The sequence below is a fragment of the Pseudophryne corroboree genome, chromosome 11 (genome assembly GCF_028390025.1).
Source record: "Pseudophryne corroboree isolate aPseCor3 chromosome 11, aPseCor3.hap2, whole genome shotgun sequence".
NCBI lineage: Eukaryota > Metazoa > Chordata > Amphibia > Anura > Myobatrachidae > Pseudophryne > Pseudophryne corroboree.
In genome coordinates this window covers 32,960,500-32,986,581 of record NC_086454.1, presented here as the reverse complement: position 1 = coordinate 32,986,581, position 26,082 = coordinate 32,960,500, and the positions used below count along the sequence as shown (strand labels likewise).

The 26,082-nt window shown below is 46.5% G+C and overlaps 1 protein-coding gene across 5 annotated transcripts in view; it reads right to left on the bottom strand.

The window, feature by feature from the left end:
* The window catches only part of SBF2 (SET binding factor 2), a 585,530-nt gene that overhangs the window by 233,813 nt on the left and 325,635 nt on the right, over positions 1-26,082 (bottom strand). For all 5 annotated transcript variants that reach the window (XM_063946447.1, XM_063946443.1, XM_063946444.1 and 2 more), the window contains exons 9-14: positions 25,379-25,492; positions 22,098-22,175; positions 19,121-19,234; positions 17,859-17,987; positions 9,600-9,701; positions 6,147-6,351 (exon numbers count right to left, since the gene is read on the bottom strand). In XM_063946447.1, the coding sequence (XP_063802517.1) occupies positions 6,147-6,351; positions 9,600-9,701; positions 17,859-17,987; positions 19,121-19,234; positions 22,098-22,175; positions 25,379-25,492 (742 nt within the window). The remainder of the gene's footprint in view (positions 1-6,146; positions 6,352-9,599; positions 9,702-17,858; positions 17,988-19,120; positions 19,235-22,097; positions 22,176-25,378; positions 25,493-26,082) is intronic.

Below are 26,082 nucleotides of genomic sequence, written 5' to 3'. Positions count from 1 at the left end.
CTTGGCCAATCCGGAGCCATGAGTATAGTTCTTACTCCTCTACGTCTTATAATTCTCAGTACCTTAGGTATGAGAAGCAGAGGAGGGAACACATACACCGACTGGTACACCCACGGTGTTACCAGAACGTCCACAGCTATTGCCTGAGGGTCTCTTGACCTGGCGCAATACCTGTCCCGTTTTTTGTTCAGACGGGACGCCATCATGTCCACCTTTGGTATTTCCCAACGGTTCACAATCATGTGGAAAAACTTCCCGATGAAGTTTCCACTCTCCCGGGTGGAGGTCGTGCCTGCTGAGGAAGTCTGCTTCCCAGTTTCCACTCCCGGAATGAAACACTGCTGACAGTGCTATCACATGATTTTCCGCCCAGCGAAAAGTCCTTGCAGTTTTTGCCATTGCCCTCCTGCTTCTTGTGCCGCCCTGTCTGTTTACGTGGGCGACTGCCGTGATGTTTTTCCCACTGGATCAATACCGGCTGACCTTGAAGCAGAGGTCTTGCTAAGCTTAGAGCATTATAAATTTACCCTTAGCTCCAGTATATTTATGTGGAGAAAAGTCTCCAGACTTGATCACACTCCCTGGAAATTTTTTCCTTGTGTGACTGCTCCCCAGCCTCTCGGGCTGGCCTCCGTGGTCACCAGCATCCAATCCTGAATGCCGAATCTGCGGCCCTCTAGAAGATGAGCACTCTGTAACCACCACAGGAGAGACACCCTTGTCCTTGGATATAGGGTTATCCGCTGATGCATCTGAAGATGCGATCCGGACCATTTGTCCAGCAGATCCCACTGAAAAGTTCTTGCGTGAAATCTGCCGAATGGAATTGCTTCGTAGGAAGCCACCATTTTTACCAGGACCCTTGTGCAATGATGCACTGACACTTTTCCTGGTTTTAGGAGGTTCTTGACTAGCTCGGATAACTCCCTGGCTTTCTCTTCCGGGAGAAACACCTTTTTCTGGACTGTGTCCAGAATCATCCCTAGGCACAGCAGACGTGTCGTCAGGATCAGCTGCGATTTTGGAATATTTAGAATCCATCCGTGCTGTTGTAGCAGTATCCGAGATAGTGCTACTCCGACCTCCAACTGTTCCCTGGACTTTGCCCTTATCAGGAGATCGTCCAAGTAAGGGGTAATTAAGACGCCTTTTCTTCGAAGAATAATCATCATTTCGGCCATTACCTTGGTAAAGACCCGGGGTGCCTTGGACAATCCAAACGGCAGCGTCTGAAACTGACAGTGACAGTTCTATACCACGAACCTGAGGTACCCTTAGTGAGAAGGGCAAATTTGGGACATGGAGGTAAGCATCCCTGATGTCCCGGGACACTATATAGTCCCCTTCTTCCTGGTTCGTTATCACTGCTCTGAGTGACTCCATCTTGATTTGAACCTTTGTAAGTGTTCAAATTTTTTTAGATTTAGAATAGGTCTCACCTAGCCTTCTGGCTTCAGTACCACAATATAGTGTGGAATAATACCCCTTTCCTTGTTGTAGGAGGGGTAATTTGATTATCACCTGCTGGGAATACAGCTTGTGAATTTTTTCCCATACTGCCTCCTTGTCGGAGGGATACCTTGGTAAAGCAGACTTCAGGAGCCTGCGAGGGGGAAACGTTTCGACATTCCAATCTGTACCCCTGGGATACTACTTGTAGGATCCAGGGGTCCTGTACGTTCCCAGCGTCATGCTGAGAGCTTGGCAGAAGCGGTGGAAAGCTTCTGTTCCTGGGAATGGGCTGCCTGCTGCAGTCTTCTTCCCTTTCCTCTATCCCTGGGCAAATATTATAGTCAATAAAATACTGTCCCTGTCAAGGGTATCAATATTTTTAGTCAGGGAATCCGACCAAGCCATCCCAGCTCTGCACATCCAGGCTGAGGCGATCGCTGGTCGCAGTATAACACCAGTATGTGTGTATATACTTTTATATGATATTTTTTTTTTGATAAGCGTGTGAGCGCCTTATCCACCCTAAGGGGTGTTTCCCAACGCGCCCTAACTTCTGGCGGGAAAGGGTATACCGCCAATAATTTTCTATCGGGGGGAACCCACGCATCATCACACACTTCATTTAATTTATCTGATTCAGGAAAAACTACAGGTAGTTTTTTCACATCCCACATAATACCCTCTTTTGTGGTACTTGTAGTATCAGAAATATGTAACACCTCCTTCATTGCCCTTAACGTGTGGCCCTAATAAGGAATACGTTTGTTTATTCACCGTCGACACTGGATTCAGTGTCCTTGTCTGTGTCTGTGTCGACCGACTAAGGTAAACGGGCGTTTTAAAACCCCTGACGGTGTTTTTGAGACGTCTGGACCGGTACTAATTGTTTGTCGGCCGTCTCATGTCGTCAACCGACCTTGCAGCGTGTTGACATTATCACGTAATTCCCTAAATAAGCCATCCATTCCGGTGTCGACTCCCTAGAGAGTGACATCACCATTACAGGCAATTGCTCCGCCTCCTCACCAACATCGTCCTCATACATGTCGACACACACGTACCGACACACAGCACACACACAGGGAATGCTCTGATAGAGGACAGGACCCACTAGCCCTTTGGAGAGACAGAGGGAGAGTTTGCCAGCACACACCAAAAAACGCTATAATTATATAGGGACAACCTTATATAAGTGTTTTCCCTTATAGCATCTTTTTATATATTTCTAACGCCAAATTAGTGCCCCCCCTCTCTGTTTTAACCCTGATTCTGTAGTGCAGTGCAGGGGAGAGCCTGGGAGCCTTCCCTCCAGCCTTTATGGAAGGGGAAATGGCGCTGTGTGCTGAGGAGATAGGCCCCGCCCCTTTTTCGGTGGGCTCGTCTCCCGCTCTTCAACGGATTCTGGCAGGGGTTAAATATCTCCATATAGCCCCCGGAGGCTATATGTGAGGTATTTTTTGCCAAAAAATAGGTTTACATTGCCTCCCAGGGCGCCCCCCTCCCAGCGCCCTGCACCCTCAGTGACTGCCGTGTGAAGTGTGCTGAGAGCAATGGCGCACAGCTGCAGTGCTGTGCGCTACCTTAAGAAGACTGAGGAGTCCTCTGCCGCCGATTCTGGACCTTCTTCTCTTTTCAGCATCTGCAAGGGGGCCGGCGGCGAGGCTCCGGTGACCATCCAGGCTGTACCTGTGATCGTCCCTCTGGAGCTAATGTCCAGTAGCCAAAGAAGCCAATCCATCCTGCACGCAGGTGAGTTCACTTCTTCTCCCCTAAGTCCCTCGTTGCAGTGATCCTGTTGCCAGCAGGACTCACTGTAAAATAAAAAACCTAAGCTAAACTTTTCTAAGCAGCTCTTTAGGAGAGCCACCTAGATTGCACCCTTCTCGGCCGGGCACAAAAATCTAACTGAGGCTTGGAGGAGGGTCATAGGGGGAGGAGCCAGTGCACACCACCTGATCCTAAAGCTTTACTTTTTGTGCCCTGTCTCCTGCGGAGCCGCTATTCCCCATGGTCCTTTCAGGAACCCCAGCATCCACTAGGACGATAGAGAAAATGGATGGCCTATTCTATGCACCTAATATACAAAAGCCAGTGTACAAGAGACCGTTACATGACCTGGAAGCAGCGTATATACTGTGTGTGTTACCTGCAGGTGGGGACAGTTATATCCTCCAGCCTAATGTGCAAGCTTATAACACGCTCCCTTACACACACAACTGCTGAGTGCTTGTGCAATGGCTACACAGTGTTATATCCTCCAGCCTAATGTGCAAGCATATGACACGCTCCCTTACACACACAACTGCTGACTGATTGTGTAATGGCTACACAGTGTTATATCCTCCGGCCTAATGTGCAAGCTTATAACACCCTCCCTTACACACACAACTGCTGAGTGCTTGTGCAATGGCTACACAGTGTTATATACTCCAGCCTGATGTGCAAGCTTATAACACGCTTCTTTACACACACAACTGCTGAGTGACTGTACAATGGCTACACAGTGTTATATCCTCCAGCTTAATGTGCAAGTTTAGAACACGCTCCCTTACACACAGCTGCTGAGTGACTGTACAATGGTTACACAGTGTTATATCCTCCAGCCTGATGTGCAAGCTTATAACACGCTTCTTTACACACACACAGCTGCTGAGTGACTGTACAATGGCTACGCAGTAGAATATCCCCAGCCTAATGTGCAATCATATACTGTAACACCCTCCCTTACACACACAGCTGCTGAGATACTGTGCAATAGCTACAGAGAGGGTTATATCCTCCAACCTGATGTGCAAGCTTATAACACCCTCCCTTAAACACACAACTGCTGACTGTGCAATGGCTACACAGTGTTATATCCTCCAGCCTAATGTGCAATCATATAACACCCTCCCTTACACACACAACTGCTGACTGTGCAATGGCTACACAGTGTTATATCCTCCAGCCTAATGTGCAATCATATAACACCCTCCCTTACACACACAACTGCTGACTGTGCAATCGCTACACAGTGTTATATCCTCCAGCCTAATGTGTAATCATATAACACCCTCCCTTACACACACAACTGCTGACTGTGCAATGGCTACACAGTGTTATATCCCCCAGCCTAATGTGCAAGCTTATAACATGCTCCCTTACACACAGCTGCTGAGTGACTGTGCAATAGTTACAGAGAGGGTTATATACTCCAGCCTGATGTGCAAGTTTATAACACCCTCCCTTACAAACACAACTGCTGACTGTGTAATGGCTACATAGTGTTATATCCTCCAGCCTAATGTGCAATCATACAGATGGGTCCATGTTTATCTTGACCTTTAATAGGATTAAGTGAGACTGGGAAATCAGACTTAATCCCCTGCTGTAATGACTTAATCCCCTGCTGTATTGTTCTCTGTATTGTATTGCAGCTGAGAACAATAGATAAAGGGTTTATGTTAATAAACCATGTTGTACCTAGGCGCAGCAAACTAGCCAAGATAACCGTGGACCCATCTGTATAACACCCTCCCTTACACACACAGCTGCTGACTGTGCAATGGCTACACTGTGTTATATCCTCCAGCCTAATGTGCAATCATATAACATGCTCCCTTAAACACACAACTGCTGAGTCACTGTATAATGGCTTCAGAGTGTTATATCCTCCAGCCTAATGTGCAAGCTTATAACATGCTCTCTTGTATATTAGTCTCCTGTCCCTTTTAAAACAAAATAGAAAAAAAATCTTCAGAATTGAAATTATTTTAACATTTCCTCTAAAAAAATAAAAATAGGATTGGCACCTTATCATTAGGTGCCACTGACATCCTCGGCCTCCCTCGTCCAGTCTCACCAAATGCGGTGAAGATTTCTGTAAGCGCAGTAAGGCTTCTGTGAGAGACATACTGTATATCATTTGCGGCCAGCCCCAAGAAAATGTATTTGTTTAAAAGAGTATTGAGCCCTCCGTGGTTGAGAATCGGCCAGGGGTCTGGACACAAACCCTTCCTATTCCTACCTCGGAGCTCTTGCTCCTCTAGGTCAGAGATAAGACATATGACATCACAGCAGCAAGTGTCACTAATCTCGTCACTAAACACGGAAATAAATAATATGCCGTTTCTGACGGGAAAAGGTCACAGTGCGTCAGATTTCATTAAAATGTGTCATGTCATAATTAAAATAATCTGAATACCCTGAGGAGAGTTTTCTGGTAATGTACTTAGAGCTTGTTATTTATAAAACCTCATAAGAATTTGGTACTTTGTGTTAGCCCAGGCCACTAATGGGAAACAGGAATTGGATTGGACTCCGTGTGCCCTGGAAGGGAGAGTACATCTTTCATGCATAATAAAATTAAGGGAGCATTAATGTAACCTGCCAGGTTAAGCAAATGAGGAGTCCCCCAGATTCTCTCTGCCCATCATAAAGACCGGTACTTTAGCAGGACAGGTGTTAATGATTTCATTACTCTGATATTGAGCTTCAAGTGTATCCATAAAATGTGGCCTGTTCAGACAGGAAACCTGAGATCATCAGAATATGCGCGCTCAGGCTGTATAATGTCTATATTACCCAGGCACTCTGGATTACTATATACCGCTTTTCATACTGCAGAGCCGCGGCATTACATGTAGCGCACTTGGGCGAGTCTCTATAATGAATAAGACAAATGCGCGTTGAGCTGCAATCATGGGAAGACCTACCAACAGAGGAACCGGCCGGGACAACGCACTTCTTCTCAACTCTAGATGCCAATGCTGAATTTTGGCTTTTATGGACTCCATCTTGGATTAGCTCTTGGACTTTGAGGTCATTAATCTTTGGGAAGGGCATGACGTGGACCCTCAGGTGTGATCCTTCTGTCGGCTTCGGAACTTTCTGGAACGCCATGTGGGGATTGGGATTTTCCTAAACAATATATGATGCATATGTACAATAAAAAAAGATGGTGGGTGAGTCAATGGACATAAAAACATTGTAAGAAAAAATAACCAAGTTACAGAGAGAGGGCTTAGATATGAATATACTGTAAATGTTAGCACAGAAATTGAACACTGTATACAACAATAACACCTTATGATTAACATGTGTATGGCGGGGTATGGAAGGAAGATGAAAACCAAGCCTCAATGTACATGGAGAGCAAGGGGGGGGGCTTTTGTTATGGGAAAGAAGGGCACGTCTACCATATACAGAGATGTCCCTGTTCCCTAACCTGTGCTTTCTCTTATTCATTGCTGATGGGTTCAGCTGGACTCATGCTGAAGGTCTTTCTATGTACCACCAGCTATAGCATCTGGTCATTGGGACAAGGTTGGGAAAGATGCCGTGCTTCCATATTCATACAGAAACCACTACCTACACCAGTGGGACCATCTTTAATAGATAGCATTTTAATATTTCAATAGTGATATATACTGGGGCCATGCTTCTCTACAGCCGTCGCCATGCTTCTCTACAGCCGTCGCCAAGCTACTCTACAGCCGGCGCCAAGCTACTCTACAGCCGGCGCCAAGCTACTCTACAGCCGGCGCCAAGCTACTCTACAGCCGGCGCCAAGCTACTCTACAGCCGGCGCCAAGCTACTCTACAGCCGGCGCCATGCTACTCTACAGCCGGCGCCATGCTACTCTACAGCCGGCGCCATGCTACTCTACAACTGGCGCCATGCTACTCTACAGCTGGCATCATCTTGATATCATTAATTGATGCCCAGATGCTTCAAAGTATTAAACATTTAGCGGACAGAGCTGGGGTGAGGGGGGCTGGAGAGACACGGGGGATCGGGGGACATGCTCCCCCTGCCCCCACGTAACCCAGCTCTGCCAGGATGATTTTATAGTAGAAGTGGGTACCTAGAACACTGCCTGGTATGTGTAGATGGCAGCTGTCTGTCTGGGTTTTGTTGTCTGGTGTAGAAATCAGTTTACATCACACAGACTTGTTAAAGGAAAAGCATGAGGTGGTGACATTGCTAGGACTGGGCATATATGTATGATGTCTTTGGACAGCTGATGCATCAGCAACACCTGCAGACATTATGAAGGTATTGCACGGCATTTAATTATAATGAAGAAGTAGCCCATAATAATAAAGCAATAATATTTGGTAATAAACTTCAAATATGACACAGTTTAATAAGACTCGGGGAAGAATGTCTGTATGTAAAGAGAATTCGGTACATGGACTGAGGCCGACAACAGAAAGACTGCACAAGCCCAGAGCTTGGAGACTGGAGAAAAGGATCCGGCGGAAAGGATCAGACATTATTCAGTGCCGCGGCCAAACCAGACAGGTTTGGCCCGTTCCGGACACTGCCAATACGACATTTATTTTTTTTAAAGTCGGATTGACATTGTCGGAAATGGGGCTAAAACCTCTCGGGCTGAAGCCGCCGATCCGCGTGTTTTCCGACAGGCTTTCGACAAGTCGGATTTCCCGACTTGTTGGAAAAAAACGGGGCCCTAATGAATAGGTCAAAACCCCTTCCGACCTAAATCTGTTGGAAGCTGCCGGCTTTCCAACAAGACGGCAGCTTCCGACACTTATTGTATACATCCCATAGTCACCCAGGACAGTGTGCCATACACAATACAGCAATGTGCCTACAAAAACATGAAACACTTCACAATGGAAAATCTAAATAATTTAAAGTTCTATATTCTGCTATTAATTACCAAGAATCCTTATAATTATTTGCAGCAATAGCGGAACGCTATTAATAGTGTAACAGAAGGGTAAGATAGAGAATTGCAGCTGTGTGGAACATGGGTACAACAAATAATAAGGGAAACATCTGGGGGAATGTACAAGTAGTTACACAGACACACACAACAGCAATTTCTATAGGATGACGGAACAAGTAAACGGTATAAAGTAACAGATCATGTGACAGTCACTGCATTGTGTATCATTTGTTTCCATGGTAACAGACACTGCCAAAGTCAGGAGAACCAGGTAAAAACCAATTTCGGGTACCAGGGCGTGTTCCAGGGATTTCTGCACAATTAATGTAACTAGGCAAAATCATTGTTTTAATCATTTTCAAGTCAAGTTGACCTTTAACTAATGGCAGACGCTTTGTCTCATTAACAAAGTAATTACACATTTACTTTCCACGTCCCAGTAATATGTAATCGGTTTTGGTTGTCCTTATGGCAGGAGTAGCGGCAGATTAAGGACACTAATACAGGATTTGGGGGAGAAGGGTCTCGGCAAAGGTCATTCATTATATTGGATGGAAACACCCAAATGACTGAACATGTCGCTTTGATGCTAATGTTTGTACTGTGTGCAGAGAGCCGGGGGATTAACATGCGATGGCTCCCATACACATCATGTATTAATGCAGCCGGAAAGTTTCATGAAATCCTAAATGATCGGATCCACTTCAGCCACCTACAAATGGACTGTCTGTGATCGGTGCTCACGAGGGCCTAGTGCTCCAGTTCTCAGCCCTGTCTCTTGAAGCCCTCGGGTTCATTGCTCAGATTTGGGGGCTGCATTAGCTTGTTATATGGCACTTGGATTAAGACTTCAAGTTATTACAATGACTGTTTACTATAGTATATTTGTCTTATGAGAACAGACCTTTGTGATCATTCAAAGTTGATCGCTAGCTGCATTAATGAGCAAAAAAAACGGCAGTTCTGCGCATGCGTATGCGGAACAATGCGCACGTGCGACATACTATTACAACAAACGATGTAGTTTCACACAGGGTCTAGCGAAGCTATTCAGTCGCACTGCTGGCCGCAGAGTGATTGACATGAAGTGGGCGTTTCTGGGTGTCAACTGACCGTTTTCAGGGAGTGTTCGAAAAAACGCAGGCGTGCCTGGAAAAACGCAGGCGTGGCTGGGTGAACGCAGCGCGTGTTTGTGACATCAAAACAGGAACTGAATGGTCTGAAGTGATCGCAAGCGCTGAGTAGGTTTTGAGCTACTCTAAAACTGCACAAAAAAACGTTGTATCCGCTCTTCGATCCTTTCGTTCGCACTTCTGCTAAGCTAAAATACACTCCCAGTGGGCGGCGGCATAGCGTTTGCACGGCTGCTAAAAACTGCTAGCGAGCGAACAATTTGGAATGACCACGCATGTGTAGAATACATGAGAAAAGTGTTGGATATGGAAAGCTAAATCACAGTACTGCACGTACATTTCTGAAGAGATGCTCTGCAAGCTCCTTGACGCGTTTCAGGATATCCTGGCCGTCACTACGTTCTTCGTCTTTAATTCTTTCAACTTCAAAGGAAACCAGCTGTGTGCAGAAAACGCGATAATCTTACACGGGTTATATCACAGATCACAAGTTACAAGGGCACTGCCATCCGATAATACCCTGGTATTTCATTTCTATTCAATATAGGACCTAATCGTGGTCCTATAACAAGGCTATATTTTGGTATGAAATAAAAATAAATATCTTTTCCATTTCTTGGTTATTAAATGAGGAAAAAATTGGCAACTTTTTTTCAGGTGTATTTTTATTAAATGACTAGTTACCAGCCCGTCAAAATAACGGAACATCATAACAGTAATGTCAGCGCCAGCGGCTGTGCTCGCCGGAATGGCGCAACACTTGAACTGCTACATAGGGCAACAAAAAGTGGCCCCTGGCACACAAAACACTTGAATTTCCGCCATGGAGGCGAGGAGCAGAGATAGCCTTTTATTACATAGGATGTTCCCATAGGTCAACACATGACACAGACACCGAATACTACTCTGCAGAATCAAATGTTTATAGGGATATCAAATAAGTAAACATTATTGGAAGACTGGTCTGTAAGTGGAGTCTTGACTACATATTTTGTTTTTTGTTTTTATATGGGAAAACAAATTGGTGAAAGTGTGTCTTATCCAGCAATACCGAAAGCGTCAGCCCTCTGTCAGAGCATGTTTTGCCACTAGGGGCGCTGAAGTCCTTACCCACTGTCAGACGCCACAGTTATTCATGAAGCAGTGAAAAGTGTGGAGAAGTGAGCCACTGGAGAAGTTGCCTATGGCAACCAATCAGTGTTGAGGTAACATTTCAAAAATGCATTCTATAAAATTATACGCAGCAGCTGATTGGGTGCCACGGGCAGCTTCTCCACTCTTCACTGCTTCATGAATAGACCCCATAGCGAGTGCCTCCTGAGTTTAAGACGTTCCATGACTGCAGGAGCAGCAAGATGTCAGTAATGTAGAATGTGATCATTCCTAGGAGTAGGTCCTGTTTAACATGACAATAACATGCACTGGAATTTGCTGGGAAATCACCAAGTGGGCTACTGACAACATTTACCCAGAAATGGGGGGGGGAATTCTAAAGTTTGTTTTTGTTTTAAATATATACTGGTGATCCACATTTTACCCAGAAGAAAATAAAAGACAATAAAATGCTTGACATTTATAGGGTGCAAAACTAAAGGTGAATTCTTAGTTCATGGACATACTGTATTAACCAGTTAACTGACGAATTTTCCCTTCAAAATCGTTCATAACATTGTTTTTTGTATATTTTTATTTTTAATTTAAAATAGTTTTAAAAGTATTTTTTTTTACAATATTTAAATATTATACTATGCACATCTGCAGAACGGATCTCCTCGTCAAAAAATAAGATTTTACTTACCGATAAATCTATTTCTCATAGTCCGTAGTGGATGCTGGGGACTCCGTCAGGACCATGGGGAATAGCGGCTCCGCAGGAGACAGGGCACAAAAGCAAGCTTTTAGGATCACATGGTGTGTACTGGCTCCTCCCCCTATGACCCTCCTCCAAGCCTCAGTTAGGTACTGTGCCCGGACGAGCGTACACAATAAGGAAGGATCTTGAATCCCGGGTAAGACTCATACCAGCCACACCAATCACACCGTACAACCTGTGATTTGAACCCAGTTAACAGTATGATAACAACGAAGGAGCCTCTGAAAAGATGGCTCACAACAATAATAACCCGATTTTTTTGTAACAATAACTATGTACAAGTAATGCAGACAATCCGCACTTGGGATGGGCGCCCAGCATCCACTACGGACTATGAGAAATAGATTTATCGGTAAGTAAAATCTTATTTTCTCTAACGTCCTAGTGGATGCTGGGGACTCCGTCAGGACCATGGGGATTATACCAAAGCTCCCAAACGGGCGGGAGAGTGCGGATGACTCTGCAGCACCGAATGAGAGAACTCCAGGTCCTCCTCAGCCAGGGTATCAAATTTGTAGAATTTAGCAAACGTGTTTGCCCCTGACCAAGTAGCTGCTCGGCAAAGTTGTAAAGCCGAGACCCCTCGGGCAGCCGCCCAAGATGAGCCCACCTTCCTTGTGGAATGGGCATTTACAGATTTTGGCTGTGGCAGGCCTGCCACAGAATGTGCAAGCTGAATTGTACTACAAATCCAACGAGCAATAGTCTGCTTAGAAGCAGGAGCACCCAGCTTTTTGGGTGCCTACAATATAAACAGCAAGTCAGACTTTCTGACTCCAGCCGTCCTGGAATTATATATATATATATATATATATATATATATTTTCAGGGCCCTGACATCGTCTAGCAACTTGGAGTCCTCCAAGTCCCTAGTAGCCGCAGGCACCACAATAGGTTGTTTCAGGTGAAACGCTGACACCACCTTAGGAAGAAACTGGGGACGAGTCCGCAGTTCTGCCCTGTCCCGAATGGAAAATCAAATATGGGCTTTTGTAAGACAAAGCCGCCAATTTTGACAATCGCCTGGCCGAGGCCAGGGCCAACAGCATGGTCACTTTCCATGTGAGATATTTCAAATCCACAGATTTGAGTGGTTCAAACCAATATGATTTGAGGAATCCCAACACTACGTTGAGATCCCACGGTGCCACTGGAGGCACACAAGGGCTGTATATGCAATACTCCCTTGACAAACGTCTGGACTTCAGGAACTGAAGCCAATTCTTTCTGGAAGAAAATCTATAGGGCCGAAACTTGAACCTTAATGGACCCCAATTTGAGGCTCATAGACACTCCTGTTTTCAGGAAGTGCAGAAATCGACCTAGTTGAATTTTTTTTCGTGGGGCCTTCCTGGCCTCACCCACGCAACATATTTTTACCACATGTGGTGATAATGTTGTGCGGTCACCTCCTTCCTGGCTTTGACCAGGGTAGGTATGACCTCTTCCGGAATGCCTTTTCCCTTAGGATCCGGCGTTCAAACCGCCATGCCGTCAAACGCAGTCGCGGTAAGTCTTGGAACAGACAAGGTCCCTGCTGGAGCAGGTCCTTTTTTAAAGGCCGATGCCACGGTTCCTCTTGGAACAGACATGGTACTTGCTGAAAGCAAATCCCTTCTTAGCTCCCGAGGCCATTAGTCCTCTGTGAGCATCTCTTGAAGTTCCGGTTACCAAGTCCCTCTTGGCCAATCCGGAGCCACGAGTATAGTTCTTACTCCTCTATGTCTTATAATTCTCAATACCTTGGTTATGAGAAGCAGAGGAGGGAACACATACACCGACTGTTACACCCACGGTGTTACCAGGACGTCCACAGCTATCGCCTGAAGGTCTCGTGACCTGGCGCAATACCTGTCCCATTTTTTGTTCGGGCGGGACGCCATCATGTCCACCTTTGGTCTTTCCCAACGGTTCACAATCATGCGGAAAACTTCCCGATGAAGTTCCCACTCTCCCGGGTGGAGGTCGTGCCTGCTGAGGAAGTCTGCTTCCCAGTCGTCCACTCCCGGAATGAACACTGCTGACAGTGCTATCACATGATTTTCCGCCTAGCGAAAAATCCTTGCAGTTTTGCCACTGCCCTCCTGCTTCTTGTGCCGCCCTTTCTGTTTACGTGGGCGACTGCCGTGATGTTATCCCACTGGATCAATACCAGCTGACCTTGAAGCAGAGGTCTTGCTAAGCTTAGAGCATTATAAATTTGCTCTTAGCTCCAGTATATTTATGTGGAGAGAATTCTCCAGACTTGATCACACTCCTTGTGTGACTGCTCCCCAGCCTCTCAGGCTGGCCTCCGTGGTCACGAGCATCCAATCCTGAATGCCGAATCTGCGGCCCTCTAGAAGATGAGCACTCTGTAATCACCACAGGAGAGACACCCTTGTCCTTGGATATAGGGTTATCCGCTGATGCATCTGAAGATGCGATCCGGACCATTTGTCCAGCAGATCCCACTGAAGAGTTCTTGCGTGAAATCTGCCGAATGAAAGCGCTTCGTAATAAGCCACCATTTTTACCAGGACTCTTGTGCAATGATGCACTGACACTTTTCCTGGTTTTAGGAGGATCCCGATTAGCTCGGATAACTCCCTGGCTTTCTCCTCTGGGAGAAACACCTTTTCCTGGACTGTGTCCAGAATCATCCCTAGGACCAGCAGACGTGTCGTCGGAACAACTGCGGTTTTGGAATATTTAGAATCCACCCGTGCTGTCGTAGAACTACTTGAGATAGTGCTACTCCGACCTCCAACTGTTCTCTGGACCTTGTTCTTATCAGGAGGTCGTCCATTTTCTTTGAAGACGAATCCTCCTTTCGGTCATTACCTTGGTAAGGACCCGGGGTGCCTTGGACAATCCAACGGCATCGTCTTGAAACTGATAGTGACAGTTCTGTACCACGAACCTGAGGTACCCTTGGTGAGAAAAGGCAAATTTTGGGACATGGAGGTAAGCATCCCTGATGTCCCGGGACACCATATAGTCCCCTTGTTCTTTGCTATCACTGCTCTGAGTGACTCCATCTGGATTTGAACCCTTGTAAGTGTTCAAATTTTTCAGATTTAGAATAGGTCTCACCTAGCCTTCAGTACCACCATATAGTGTGGAGTAATACCCCTTTCCTTGTTGTCGGAGGGGTAATTTTATTATCACCTGCTGGGAATACAGCTTGTGAATTGTTTTCAATACTGCCTCCCTGTCGGAGGGAGACATTGGTACAGCAGACTACAGGAACCTGCGAGGGGGGAAACCTCTCGACATTCCAATCTGTACCCCTTGGATACTACTTGTAGGATCCAGGGGTCCTGTACGGTCCCAGCGTCATGCTGAGAACTTGGTAGAAGCGGTGGAGGGCTTCTGTTCCTGGGAATGGGCTGCCTGCTGCAGTCTTCTTCCCTTTCCTCTATCCCTGGGCAGATATGACTCTTATAGGGACGAAAGGACTGAGGCTGAAAAGACGGTGTCTTTTTCTGCAGAGATGTGACTTAGGGTAAAAAACGGTGGATTTTCCAGCAGTTGCCCTGGCCACCAGGTCCCATGGACCGACCCCAAATAACTCCTCCCCTTTATACGGCAATACATCTTTGTGCCGTTTGGAATCTGCATCACCTGACCACTGTCGTGTCCATAAACATCTTCTTGCAGATATGGACATCGCATTTACTCTTGATGCCAGAGTGCAAATATCCCTCTGCGCATCTCGCATATATAGAAATGCATCCTTTAAATGCTCTATAGTCAATAAAATACTGTCCCTGTCAAAGGTATCAATATTTTTAGTCAGGGAATCCGACCAAGCCACCTCAGCTCTGCACATCCAGGCTGAGGCGATCGCTGGTCGCAGTATAACACCAGCATGTGTGTGTATACTTTTTAGGATATTTTTCAGCCTCCTATCAGCTGGCTCCTTAAGTACGGCCCTATCCGTAGATGGTACCGCCACTTGTTCTGATAAGCGTGTGAGCGCCTTATCCACCCTGAGGGGTGTTTCCCACCGCGCCTTAACTTCTGGCGGGAAAGGGTATACCGCCAATAATTTTCTATCGGGGGAAACCCACGCATCATCACACACTTCATTTAATTTATCTGATTCAGGAAAAACTACAGGTAGTTTTTTCACCTCACATATAATACCCTTTTTTGTGGTACTTGGAGTATCAGAAATATGTAACACCTCCTTCATTGCCCTTAACTTGTGGCCCTAAAAGAAAATACGTTTGTTTCTTCACCGTCGACACTGAAATCAGTGTCCGTGTCTGGGTCTGTGTCGACCGACTGAGGTAAATGGGCATTTTACAGCCCCTGACGGTGTTTGAGACGCCTGGACAGATACTAATTTGTTCGCCGGCCCTCTCATGTCGTCAACCGGCTTGCAGCGTGTTGACATTGTCACGTAATTTCCATAAATAAGCCATCCATTCCGGTGTCGACTCCCTAGAGAGTGACATCACCATTACAGGCAATTTGCTCCGCCTCCTCACCAATATTTTCCTCATACATGTCGACACACACGTACCGACATACAGCACACACATAGGGAATGCTCTGATAGAGGACAGGACCCACTAGCCCTTTGGGGAGACAGAGGGAGAGTTTGCCAGCACACACCAAAACGCTATAATTATCCAGGGACAACCTTTATATAAGTGTTCCTCCCTTATAGCATTTTAATATATATACATATCGCCAAATCAGTGCCCCCCCTCTCTGTTTTAACCCTGTTTCTGTAGTGCAGTGCAGGGGAGAGCATGGGAGCCTTCCCACCAGCCTTTCTGTGAGGGAAAATGGCGCTGTGTGCTGAGGAGAATAGGCCCCGCCCCCTTTTCGGTGGGCTTCTTCTCCGGAGTTTTAGATATCTGGCAGGGGTTAAATACATCCATATAGCCTCAAGGGCTATATGTGATGTATTTTTCGCCATACAGGTATTATACATTGCTGCCCAGGGCGCCCCCCCCCAGCGCCCTGCACCCTCCGTGACCGCTGTGTGAAGTGTGCTGACAACAATGGCGCACAGCTGCAGTGCTGTGCGCTACCTGATGAAGACTGAGAGTCTTCTGCCGCCTGGTTCCGGACCTCTTCATCTTCAGCGGGGGGGGGGGATAGGTTTAGGCACTAGAAGGGGGGTTATGGTGCAGGGATGGGAAGGATAAGTTTAGGTACCGGGGACGAGGGATTAGGGTTACGCATTTGAAAGGGGAGGTCACGGTTAGGCACCACAAGGGAGGGTTAGGGTAGGGGGCAGGGGAGGGTTAGGGTACTTTTGAAGGGGCTGTCTGATGGCCGCTGTCGGTATACTGAATCCGGTCCATCCATTGATGCACAATAACGGAGACTTCAGTCCTGCCCTAAGCACAACACACAGCAGAATAAACCGATCCTGACATTCCACCTCTATTCATTACTAGGGGGAAATGTAACAGACTGCGGGATTGGAGGAATGGGGTCCACACATCCTCCCCTATAAGATCTACTTATTTACAGGTGCAGCATGAAATGCGCAGAGAGGTAATGAAAGACCGCATCCAGCGCGTCGCTGTAACGTCACATCTCTGAGACAGACCTCTTCTGCCGCACAGAATATCACCTCCTCCTTACATTCCATCTCTGCTGCGACTGTCTCATTCTAACAGATCCCATTGTATACGGATACATTTTTACAACCTATATTTAGGTGTATAAAGTAACTGAGCCGCTCCAACAATTAGATACAGGATGGCTGTACTGTTCCAGTATGTTTATGCAGAGCTCTCTGTATTTGTATTACTTTAGGAACAGGCAGCGACATCAAACCACAGTTCTTATTTATTTCTGGACAGATGCTAATAGCGGAGGATAACAGAATACGCTTCTAAAATCTCCACGCACCCAATCTGGCACGGATTTCACAAGTGATCGTGAAGTCTGCAGAACGAGAGCCCATCTGAAACCAATTAGTAACAATTAAACATAAAAGCAGCTAATGGAAATCCCTTTTATTGATGAAAGGCGACTAATTACTGAAAAACAACATCTGCAGTGGAACTTTCTCATAGTCTCAGAAAGATAGCCACAGCTCATGTACAGTAATGGGCTCGCTCCTGTCCCGAAATACTGGCTACTTACTACCCCGTCATCTCTACTATACCCCAGTAGTATTTGAAAATACTTTGGGTGGCACAGCTGGCGTAGTGGTTAGCATTAGTGCCTCGCAGTCCTGAGGTCACAAGCTCAGCTTCCAACAAAAACCAATGTGAGGAGTTTTTATGTTCTCTCTGTATTTGCATGGGGACCATACATGTGATCCGGGTTTCTTCACATGGTAATATAGAGTCTAAGCTCCGCTGGGGAAAGTACAGGTGTAAGTGACTGTGCTATTCTTTGGAGCATGTGTGCGCTAAATAAAACACTGCAAATAATTAATGATAAGGGGCTTAGATTTAGGAGGTTTAGTACATTGCAAGTCCGACTTTGTTACAATGGAATATAGAGAGACAATGACTCAATTTGGGGCAGTTATTAGCTGGGGTCCCCTTGTGTACAGCAAGTTGTCACAGAAAACGTTGAGACCTGGAAGACCTTCGGCCAGTCGTACAATTCACCATGTAGCTTGGCCGTGGTGTCTTTTCTGCACTCACTAGAAACCTGCAGTAATCGTCAGAACAGATTGCATTTTGTACAATATCGGGAGCCCTATTAAGCACATACTGTATGTAAACATCGAAGCAGAGTCTACGCATTCCGCAATACCTCGTCAAAGAGATCGCAGGGCCGGTAAGGAGGGCCACGCTCGGACACAAAGCCAGCAAACGCCATTCCATTCAGGACCTTAGTGAGGAAATCGGTGTCTATCAAGCCCCGCTGGCCCAGGAAGGCGGCCTGTAAAGACAAAGAACAGGGTTCTGTACAAATCCATACGTCATCTGTTATACAGAGAGCAGAGGCTCCCCTGCCATAGGCGGCACTCTGCTGCCGCTTCTAATGGCCACTGTCATTCCAGTGGTGCTACAGTATATTACAGTTCTATATGTGGTTCATACCATCAAATGCATTCATGACAACCTGCCCAATGAACGCCCAAATCAAGCCATGGGCGACCAACTCCTGAACTCCTGCCCCCTACCAGGGACATAGCACAGACAGGGCTACATTAGCTAACAAAGATGTCATTATAAAACCTATATACAGATGTGACATCATTGCGGAAGTCACTCCAAACAGCTCCTCACGGCACGGCGGGTTGTGTGAGACTCTGCTACCGTCAGCTGTCTTTATTGCCAAAAATGCAATTTAGACACAACGCAACGTGCCTCGGACACACGAGGAGACTGTGCCGATTAATTTGATATATGACACTTGTGTATTGTGCGTGACAAAGTCTCTGAATCTGTACACGAAGTGCTACAATGTAGCAGTCGCAGCTTTTTTCCACGTCAAGTTCCGTTGTGCTTCATATACAGACTCAGTCACACACAATATACAAGTGTCGCATATCAAAGAAAGTGCAGTATCCTGGTGCGGCCCAGAAGATGCGTCTAAGGCACAAGTCCGGCAAAAAAAAAGACGCACAATTCTAGGGTTTATCAGCTGACTTGCGCCAGGCATCTCACGCTGCGTGGAGTATTGAGGCTAGATGTAGGAGGACGCATCTATAGCCCACTACAAATTACTGTAGTTCCATGAAGTTTTGTTTTTTGGTCATTAACCTTTAAATGTTCCTCTGGAATGCGGTTACGTGGCGGGCGCACCGGATCCCGGCAGTCATCTTACCAACGCCGGGATCCCGAAAACTGACAATGCCGCCAGCCAGAATACCTGCTAACAGGGACTATTCCCACTAGTGGGTGTCCAGAACCTGTGGCTATGTTGCGCTCGACGCCCTGCCGGCATTCTGTCGGGATGTTGACTGCTGGGAACCGATGCGCCGGCCACGTAACCCCAACCCATTCCTCCTACCTAACAATACACATATACAGAAGTCAAACAATTACAACTACAAAGTCATGTGTTACCTTATGGAAGTGTATAACGGATTCTGCATGTATTCGGATGAGCTGAAGGCAGGAACGGTATCCCTGAAATATCTGGGCAAACAATCTGAGGAAGACAGCGCGCAGCTCTTTATCCTATGGGGAGGGAACAGAGGATGCACCATAAGTACTGCCCAAGGGTGTAGCTACCATAGGTGCAGGGAGTGCAGCTGCTATGGGGCCCAGAGCTGAGAGGGGCCACCTTCCCTGTCACCGTTACATGTGTTATATACAGGAGCGTAGCTACCATAGGAGCAGGGAGTGCAGCTGCTATGGGGCCAGAGCTGAGAGGGGCCACCTTCCCTGTCACAGTTACATGTGTTATATACAGGGTGTAGCCACCATAGGTGCAGGGAGTGCAGCTGCTATGGGGCCCAGAGCTGAGAGGGGCCACCTTCCCTGTCACCGTTACATGTGTTATATACAGGAGCGTAGCTACCATAGGTGCAGGGAGAGCAGCTGCTATGGGGCCAGAGCTGAGAGGGGCCACCTTCCCTGTCACAGTCACATGTGTTATATACAGGGGTGTAGCTACCATAGGTGCAGGGAGTGCAGTTGCTATGGGGCCCAGAGCTGAGAGGGGCCACCTTCCCTGTCACAGTTACATGTGTTATATACAGGGTGTAGCTACCATAGGTGCAGGGAGTGCAGCTGCTATGGGGCCCAGAACTGAGAGGAGCCACCTTCCCTGTCACAGTTACATGTGTTATATACAGGGTGTAGCTACCATAGGTGCAGGGAGTGCAGCTGCTATGGGGCCAGAGCTGAGAGGAGCCACCTTCCCTGTCAGTTACATGTGTTATATACAGGGGGTAGCTACCATAGGTGCAGGGAGTGCAGCTGCTATGGGGCCCAGAGCTGAGAGGGGCCACCTTCCCTGTCACAGTTACATGTGTTATATACAGGGGCGTAGCTACCATAGGTGCAGGGAGTGCAGCTGCTATGTGGCCAGAGCTGAGAGGGGCCACTTTCCCTGTCACAGTTACATGTGTTGTATACAGGGGTGTAGCTACCATAGGTGCAGGGAGTGCAGCTGCTATGAGGCCAGAAATGAGAGGAGCCACCTTCCCTGTCACAGTTACATGTGTTATATACAGGGTGTAGCGACCATAGGTGCAGGGAGTGCAGAGCTGAGAGGGGCCACCTTCCATGTCACAGTTACATGTGTTATATACAGGGTGTAGCTACCATAGGAGCAGGCAGTGCAGCTGCTATGGGGCCCAGAGCTGAGAGGGGCCACCTTCCCTGTCACAGTTACATGTGTTATATACATTTTTCGCCATTGGGTGGTACGTAGGGGTCCTTTCAAATTGTTTCCTTGTGGCCTGCAATATATCTAGGTATGCCCCTGGACCTGCTCATTGTAGTGTGGTATAAAATGAACTGGAGGGCATGTTAATGTTATATAATATGAACCGGGGCACTGTAATGAGGCACAATATGAACGGGGAGCACTATATACCATAATGTGAATTGGGGGTACTGTGCGGCATAATGTGTACTGGCAGCTCTGAAATGTGACATAGGGTGAACTTAAGCACTACTACGATTCATAAAAGAAACTAGGCACTATTATAGGGCATAAAATGAACAACTGCTGCAGAGAAGCGTCTCTCTAGAAGCATTGGGCCCCTTCAAAATGTTGCTATGGGGCCCACAAAGTTCTGGCTACGCCCCTGGTACTGCCTACAAACCTACAACACACGGTCTGCGCTGTTGCTGATATAAGCAGATATCACTGTTCTCGGTCTCTGAAGTCATTACTTCGTCTGGATGTAACTGAATGATTCATGCCTGCACAAAGTATTCCATAGCTCTACATTATCTCTCTGTAAGTGGCAGTGAATTATTATTATTATTATTATTATTGATACACATTTTGTGGACTGGTAAAAAGTTAACAGCTATAACTGTATGAGACGGAAATAGAGTCACTCTGGTAACAGAAGATGAAGCGCTAGAACACAAACTGCTCTATTATTATGACAAAAATAACTTTTGGACTTCGGCTAAAAGTCCATACAGTATGCTTTTGTGGATTTTAACTGGAGTTCAAGCTTATCCTACTGTATATATTAACAGCTGGCGGGTGACTTTTATGAGTGACATATTTCTACGATGCTACTGTCTGAGCAGGCACATCATATACCGAATTAAAGGTCTTGATGATCTGTAGATTTGCAAACGGACTACTTTGTTTGGGAGTTATGTGGCAAAAGGTCAGCCTGCTATTTACAATGTATCACAACTGTGCTCTGGAAAATGTGACAGTTGGTCAACACTCCCTGTGCACCCTACTGGGTGATCTGGAACATGTGACCTGCTGGGCTGTCTAGAAACTGTGACAGTTACTTGCAGTCACCCACTAAGCAGGAATTTTTCAAAATTTGCCTCCTAAGGAGGTGACAAGGGGTCAAATGTTCTGCCTAGCAAACCTTTGCCCGTTTGAAACCGGGCACATCAGCTAGTTTTTATTATTGAAACCCTTCTCCTGCAAATCTATTGTGTTTAATACAATAAGTAAGTGTGTATTTAACAGTTACTCCTTTCTGACATTCTCCTGCAAGCCCGTATATGTGCCTCATCCAGCGGGCCCGCTGCCATCACACCAATACCACGGCCAATTAAAATTATTCACTAGAGGATGTGGAAGCCCTGATGTAAGAAACGTGACCCAACATTGAGGGCAGGACTGCATAAAAGGAAAGTATGAAGTATTAGAGCCTGGAAAATAAGGACTTACACTGGTGATTTACGACTTTTCCAGAGAAAATGTATATATAATATGTTTGCTTTATTATATACCATGTCTGGAGCATTTATAGGGTATGAATATACAGAGTATATAATTATTGTGAAAAATAGAATTGCAATTTCTCAGTTCAAAATCCGGGTTCCATTCCTAAGAGGCAGTAACGACGAAGGGAAAATTAATTCAGACATCAATGCAGTTTCTTACCATCATTTTCACATGAGACAAAGAGGTGCGCAGAGGTGGGAAGGCGTAATCTGCAACTTCCAGATCGGGGTGCAGAACCTGGGAGGAAAAGGACAGTCCACGTCACAGAGAGGCTTATGTTTGTCAGATAAAGGAAGAAGCGTGTGACTCTAGAACCCAGCAATGTACTAGAACACAGGTTCTCAAACTCGGTCCTCAGGACCCCACACGGTGCATGTTTTGCAGGTCTCCTCACAGAATCACAAATGAAATAATTAGCGCCACCTGTGGACCTTTTAAAATGTGTCAGTGAGTAATTAATACACCTGTGCACCTGCTGGGTTACCTGCAAAACATGCACCGTGTGGGGTCCTGAGGACCGAGTTTGAGAACCACTGTACTAGAATAAAACTGAAAAATATATTTTCCGAATCAGAATAGTAAATGGCAACCGCTGCAGAACCACTTAATGCAAAGACCAGCTGTTGACAAGATGGAATTGTAGCACTAATTTTGGATATTACTATAATTAGAAAGACTTCAATACGGGTATGAGATTTATTATCTGGGATTTGGCTTTTCACCAAAAATAGTTTTTAGAATTTGAATCACTATGCCTAAAATATAGCAGATATTTTGCAAGTAACGCTTCATTTCGCCTCCTTGTCGTATTGTTTAGAAGCGCTCAAAACAGTGATTGTAAAGTGAGGCACTTCATGTGTACTTAGATAATGAGTTTCTAGATACAATATCCAATATGTGTGTATTACATAAAGTACAGCGGTCTAGGTCTACAGAACATGCAGCAAACCATAACACAGCTGCTGGAGTCCAGCATAAACCCCACAGACTAATGCATGATTGGCAGACAGGCCTAGTAGCAGGGCTCACAAGGGAGACTAATGCATGATGGGACAGACAGGTCTAGTAGCAGGACTTACAAGAGAGACTAATGCATGATGGGACAGACAGGTCTAGTAGCAGGACTTACAAGAGAGACTAATGCATGATGGACAGACAGGCCTAGTAGCAGTACTTACAAGAGAGACTAATGCATGATGGGACAGACAGGTCTAGTAGCAGGACTTACAAGAGAGACTAATGCATGATGGACAGACAGGCCTAGTAGCAGTACTTACAAGAGAGACTAAAGCATGATTGGCAGACAGGCCTAGTAGCAGGGTTCACAAGGGAGACTAATGCATGATGGGACAGAAAGGCCTAGTAGCAGGGCTTACAAGAGAGACTAATGCATGATGGGACAGACACGCCTAGTAGCAGGACTTACAAGAGAGACTAATGCATGATGGGACAAACAGGCCTAGTAGCAGGACTTACAAGGGAGAGTAATGCATGATGGGACAGACAGGCCTAGTAGCAGGACTTACAAGAGAGACTAATGCATGATGGGACAGACAGGCCTAGTAGCAGGGCTTACAAGGGAGACTAATGCATGATGGGACAGACAGGCCTAGTAGCAGGGCTTACAAGGGAGAGTAATGCATGATGGGACAGACAGGCCTAGTAGCAGGGCTTACAAGGGAGACAAATGCATGATGGGACAGACAGGCCTAGTAGCAGGACTTACAAGGGAGACAAATGCATGATGGGACAGACAGGCCTAGTAGCAGGGCTTACAAGGGAGACTAATGCATGCTGGGACAGACAGGCCTAGTAGCAGGGCTTACAAGGGAGAGTAATGCATGATGGGACAGACAGGACTAGTAGCAGGACTTACAAGGGAGACTAATGCATGATGGGACAGACAGGCCTAGTAGCAGGACTTACAAGAGAGACTAATGCATGATGGACAGACAGGTCTAGTAGCAGGGCTTACAAGGGAGACAAATGCATGATGGGGCAAGACAGGACTAGTAGCAGGACTTACAAGGGAGACTAATACATGATGGGACAGACAGGCCTAGTAGCAGGACTTACAAGAGAGACTAATGCATGATGGACAGACAGGCCTAGTAGCAGGACTTACAAGAGAGACTAATGCATGATGGGACAGACAGGCCTAGTAGCAGGGCTTACAAGGGAGACAAATGGATGATGGGACAGACAGGCCTAGTAGCAGGACTTACAAGGGAGACAAATGCATGATGGGACAGACAGGCCTAGTAGGACTTACAAGGGAGACTAATGCATGATGGGACAGACAGGCCTAGTAGCAGGACTTACAAGAGAGACTAATGCATGATGGACAGACAGGTCTAGTAGCAGGACTTACAAGAGAGACTAATGCATGATGGGACAGACAGGCCTAGTAGCAGGGCTTACAAGGGAGACTAATGCATGATGGGACAGACAGGCCTAGTAGCAGGACTTACAAGAGAGACTATTGCATGATGGGACAGACAGGCCTAGTAGCAGGACTTACAAGAGAGACTAATGCATGATGGACAGACAGGTCTAGTAGCAGGGCTTACAAGAGAGACTAATGCATGATGGGACAGACAGGCCTAGTAGCAGGGCTTACAAGGGAGACAAATGCATGATGGGACAGACAGGCCTAGTAGCAGGACTTACAAGGGAGACTAATGCATGATGGGACAGACAGGCCTAGTCGCAGGACTTACAAGGGAGAGTAATGCATGATGGGACAGACAGGCCTAGTAGCAGGACTTACAAGGGAGAGTAAAGCATGATGGGAAAGACAGGCCTAGTAGCAGGACTTACAAGGGAGAGTAATGCATGATGGGACAGACAGGCCTAGTAGCAGGGCTTACAAGGGAGAGTAATGCATGATGGGACAGACAGGCCTAGTAGCAGGGCTTACAAGGGAGAGTAATGCATGATGGGACAGACAGGCCTAGTAGCAGGACTTACAAGAGAGACTATTGCATGATGGGACAGACAGGCCTAGTATCAGGACTTACAAGAGAGACTAATGCATGATGGGACAGACAGGTCTAGTAGCAGGACTTACAAGGGAGAGTAATGCATGATGGGACAGACAGGCCTAGTAGCAGGGCTTACAAGGGAGACAAATGCATGATGGGACAGACAGGCCTAGTAGCAGGACTTACAAGGGAGACTAATGCATGATGGGACAGACAGGCCTAGTCGCAGGACTTACAAGGGAGAGTAATGCATGATGGGACAGACAGGCCTAGTAGCAGGACTTACAAGGGAGAGTAAAGCATGATGGGAAAGACAGGCCTAGTAGCAGGACTTACAAGGGAGAGTAATGCATGATGGGACAGACAGGCCTAGTAGCAGGGCTTACAAGGGAGAGTAATGCATGATGGGACAGACAGGCCTAGTAAGGGATTCTAATGACAGACACTCCTACTTACAAGGGAGAGCACGGTCTGGACCTGGTTGAGGAGTGGTTCAGGCAGCTGCGACAGGTGGATACATTCAGGTACTTTTATGGTACCTCCATCCAGATCAGCAATAATCACATCTAGCTGCAAGTATAGAAGATGGAAGTTTGTAGAGATCCATATTATTCATATTCCGCAGAGTGAGATTATCCATTCTGTGTGACGGTGGCTTCTGCGTTCTGACATTTCACATATTATAGAAACATTTTAATATGATTCACATTTTCCATTTCATAGGTTAAATGAGTTATCCCAGGAGGAGAGAAATCATTACACACTACACTCTGTGTGCAGGATCCCTGACAGCGGCTTACCCCTCCACATTACACATTACTCTGTGCAGGATCCCTGACAGCGGCTTACCCCTCCACATTACACACTACTCTGTGCAGGATCCCTGACAGCAGCTTACCCCTCCACATTACACACTACTCTATGTGTGCAGGATCCCTGACAGTGGCTTACCCCTCCACATTACACATTACTCTGTGCAGGATCCCTGACAGCGGCTTACCCCTCCACATTACACACTACTCTGTGCAGGATCCCTGACAGCAGCTTACCCCTCCACATTACACACTACTCTATGTGTGCAGGATCCCTGACAGTGGCTTACCCCTCCACATTACACATTACTCTGTGCAGGATCGCTGACAGCGGCTTACCCCTCCACA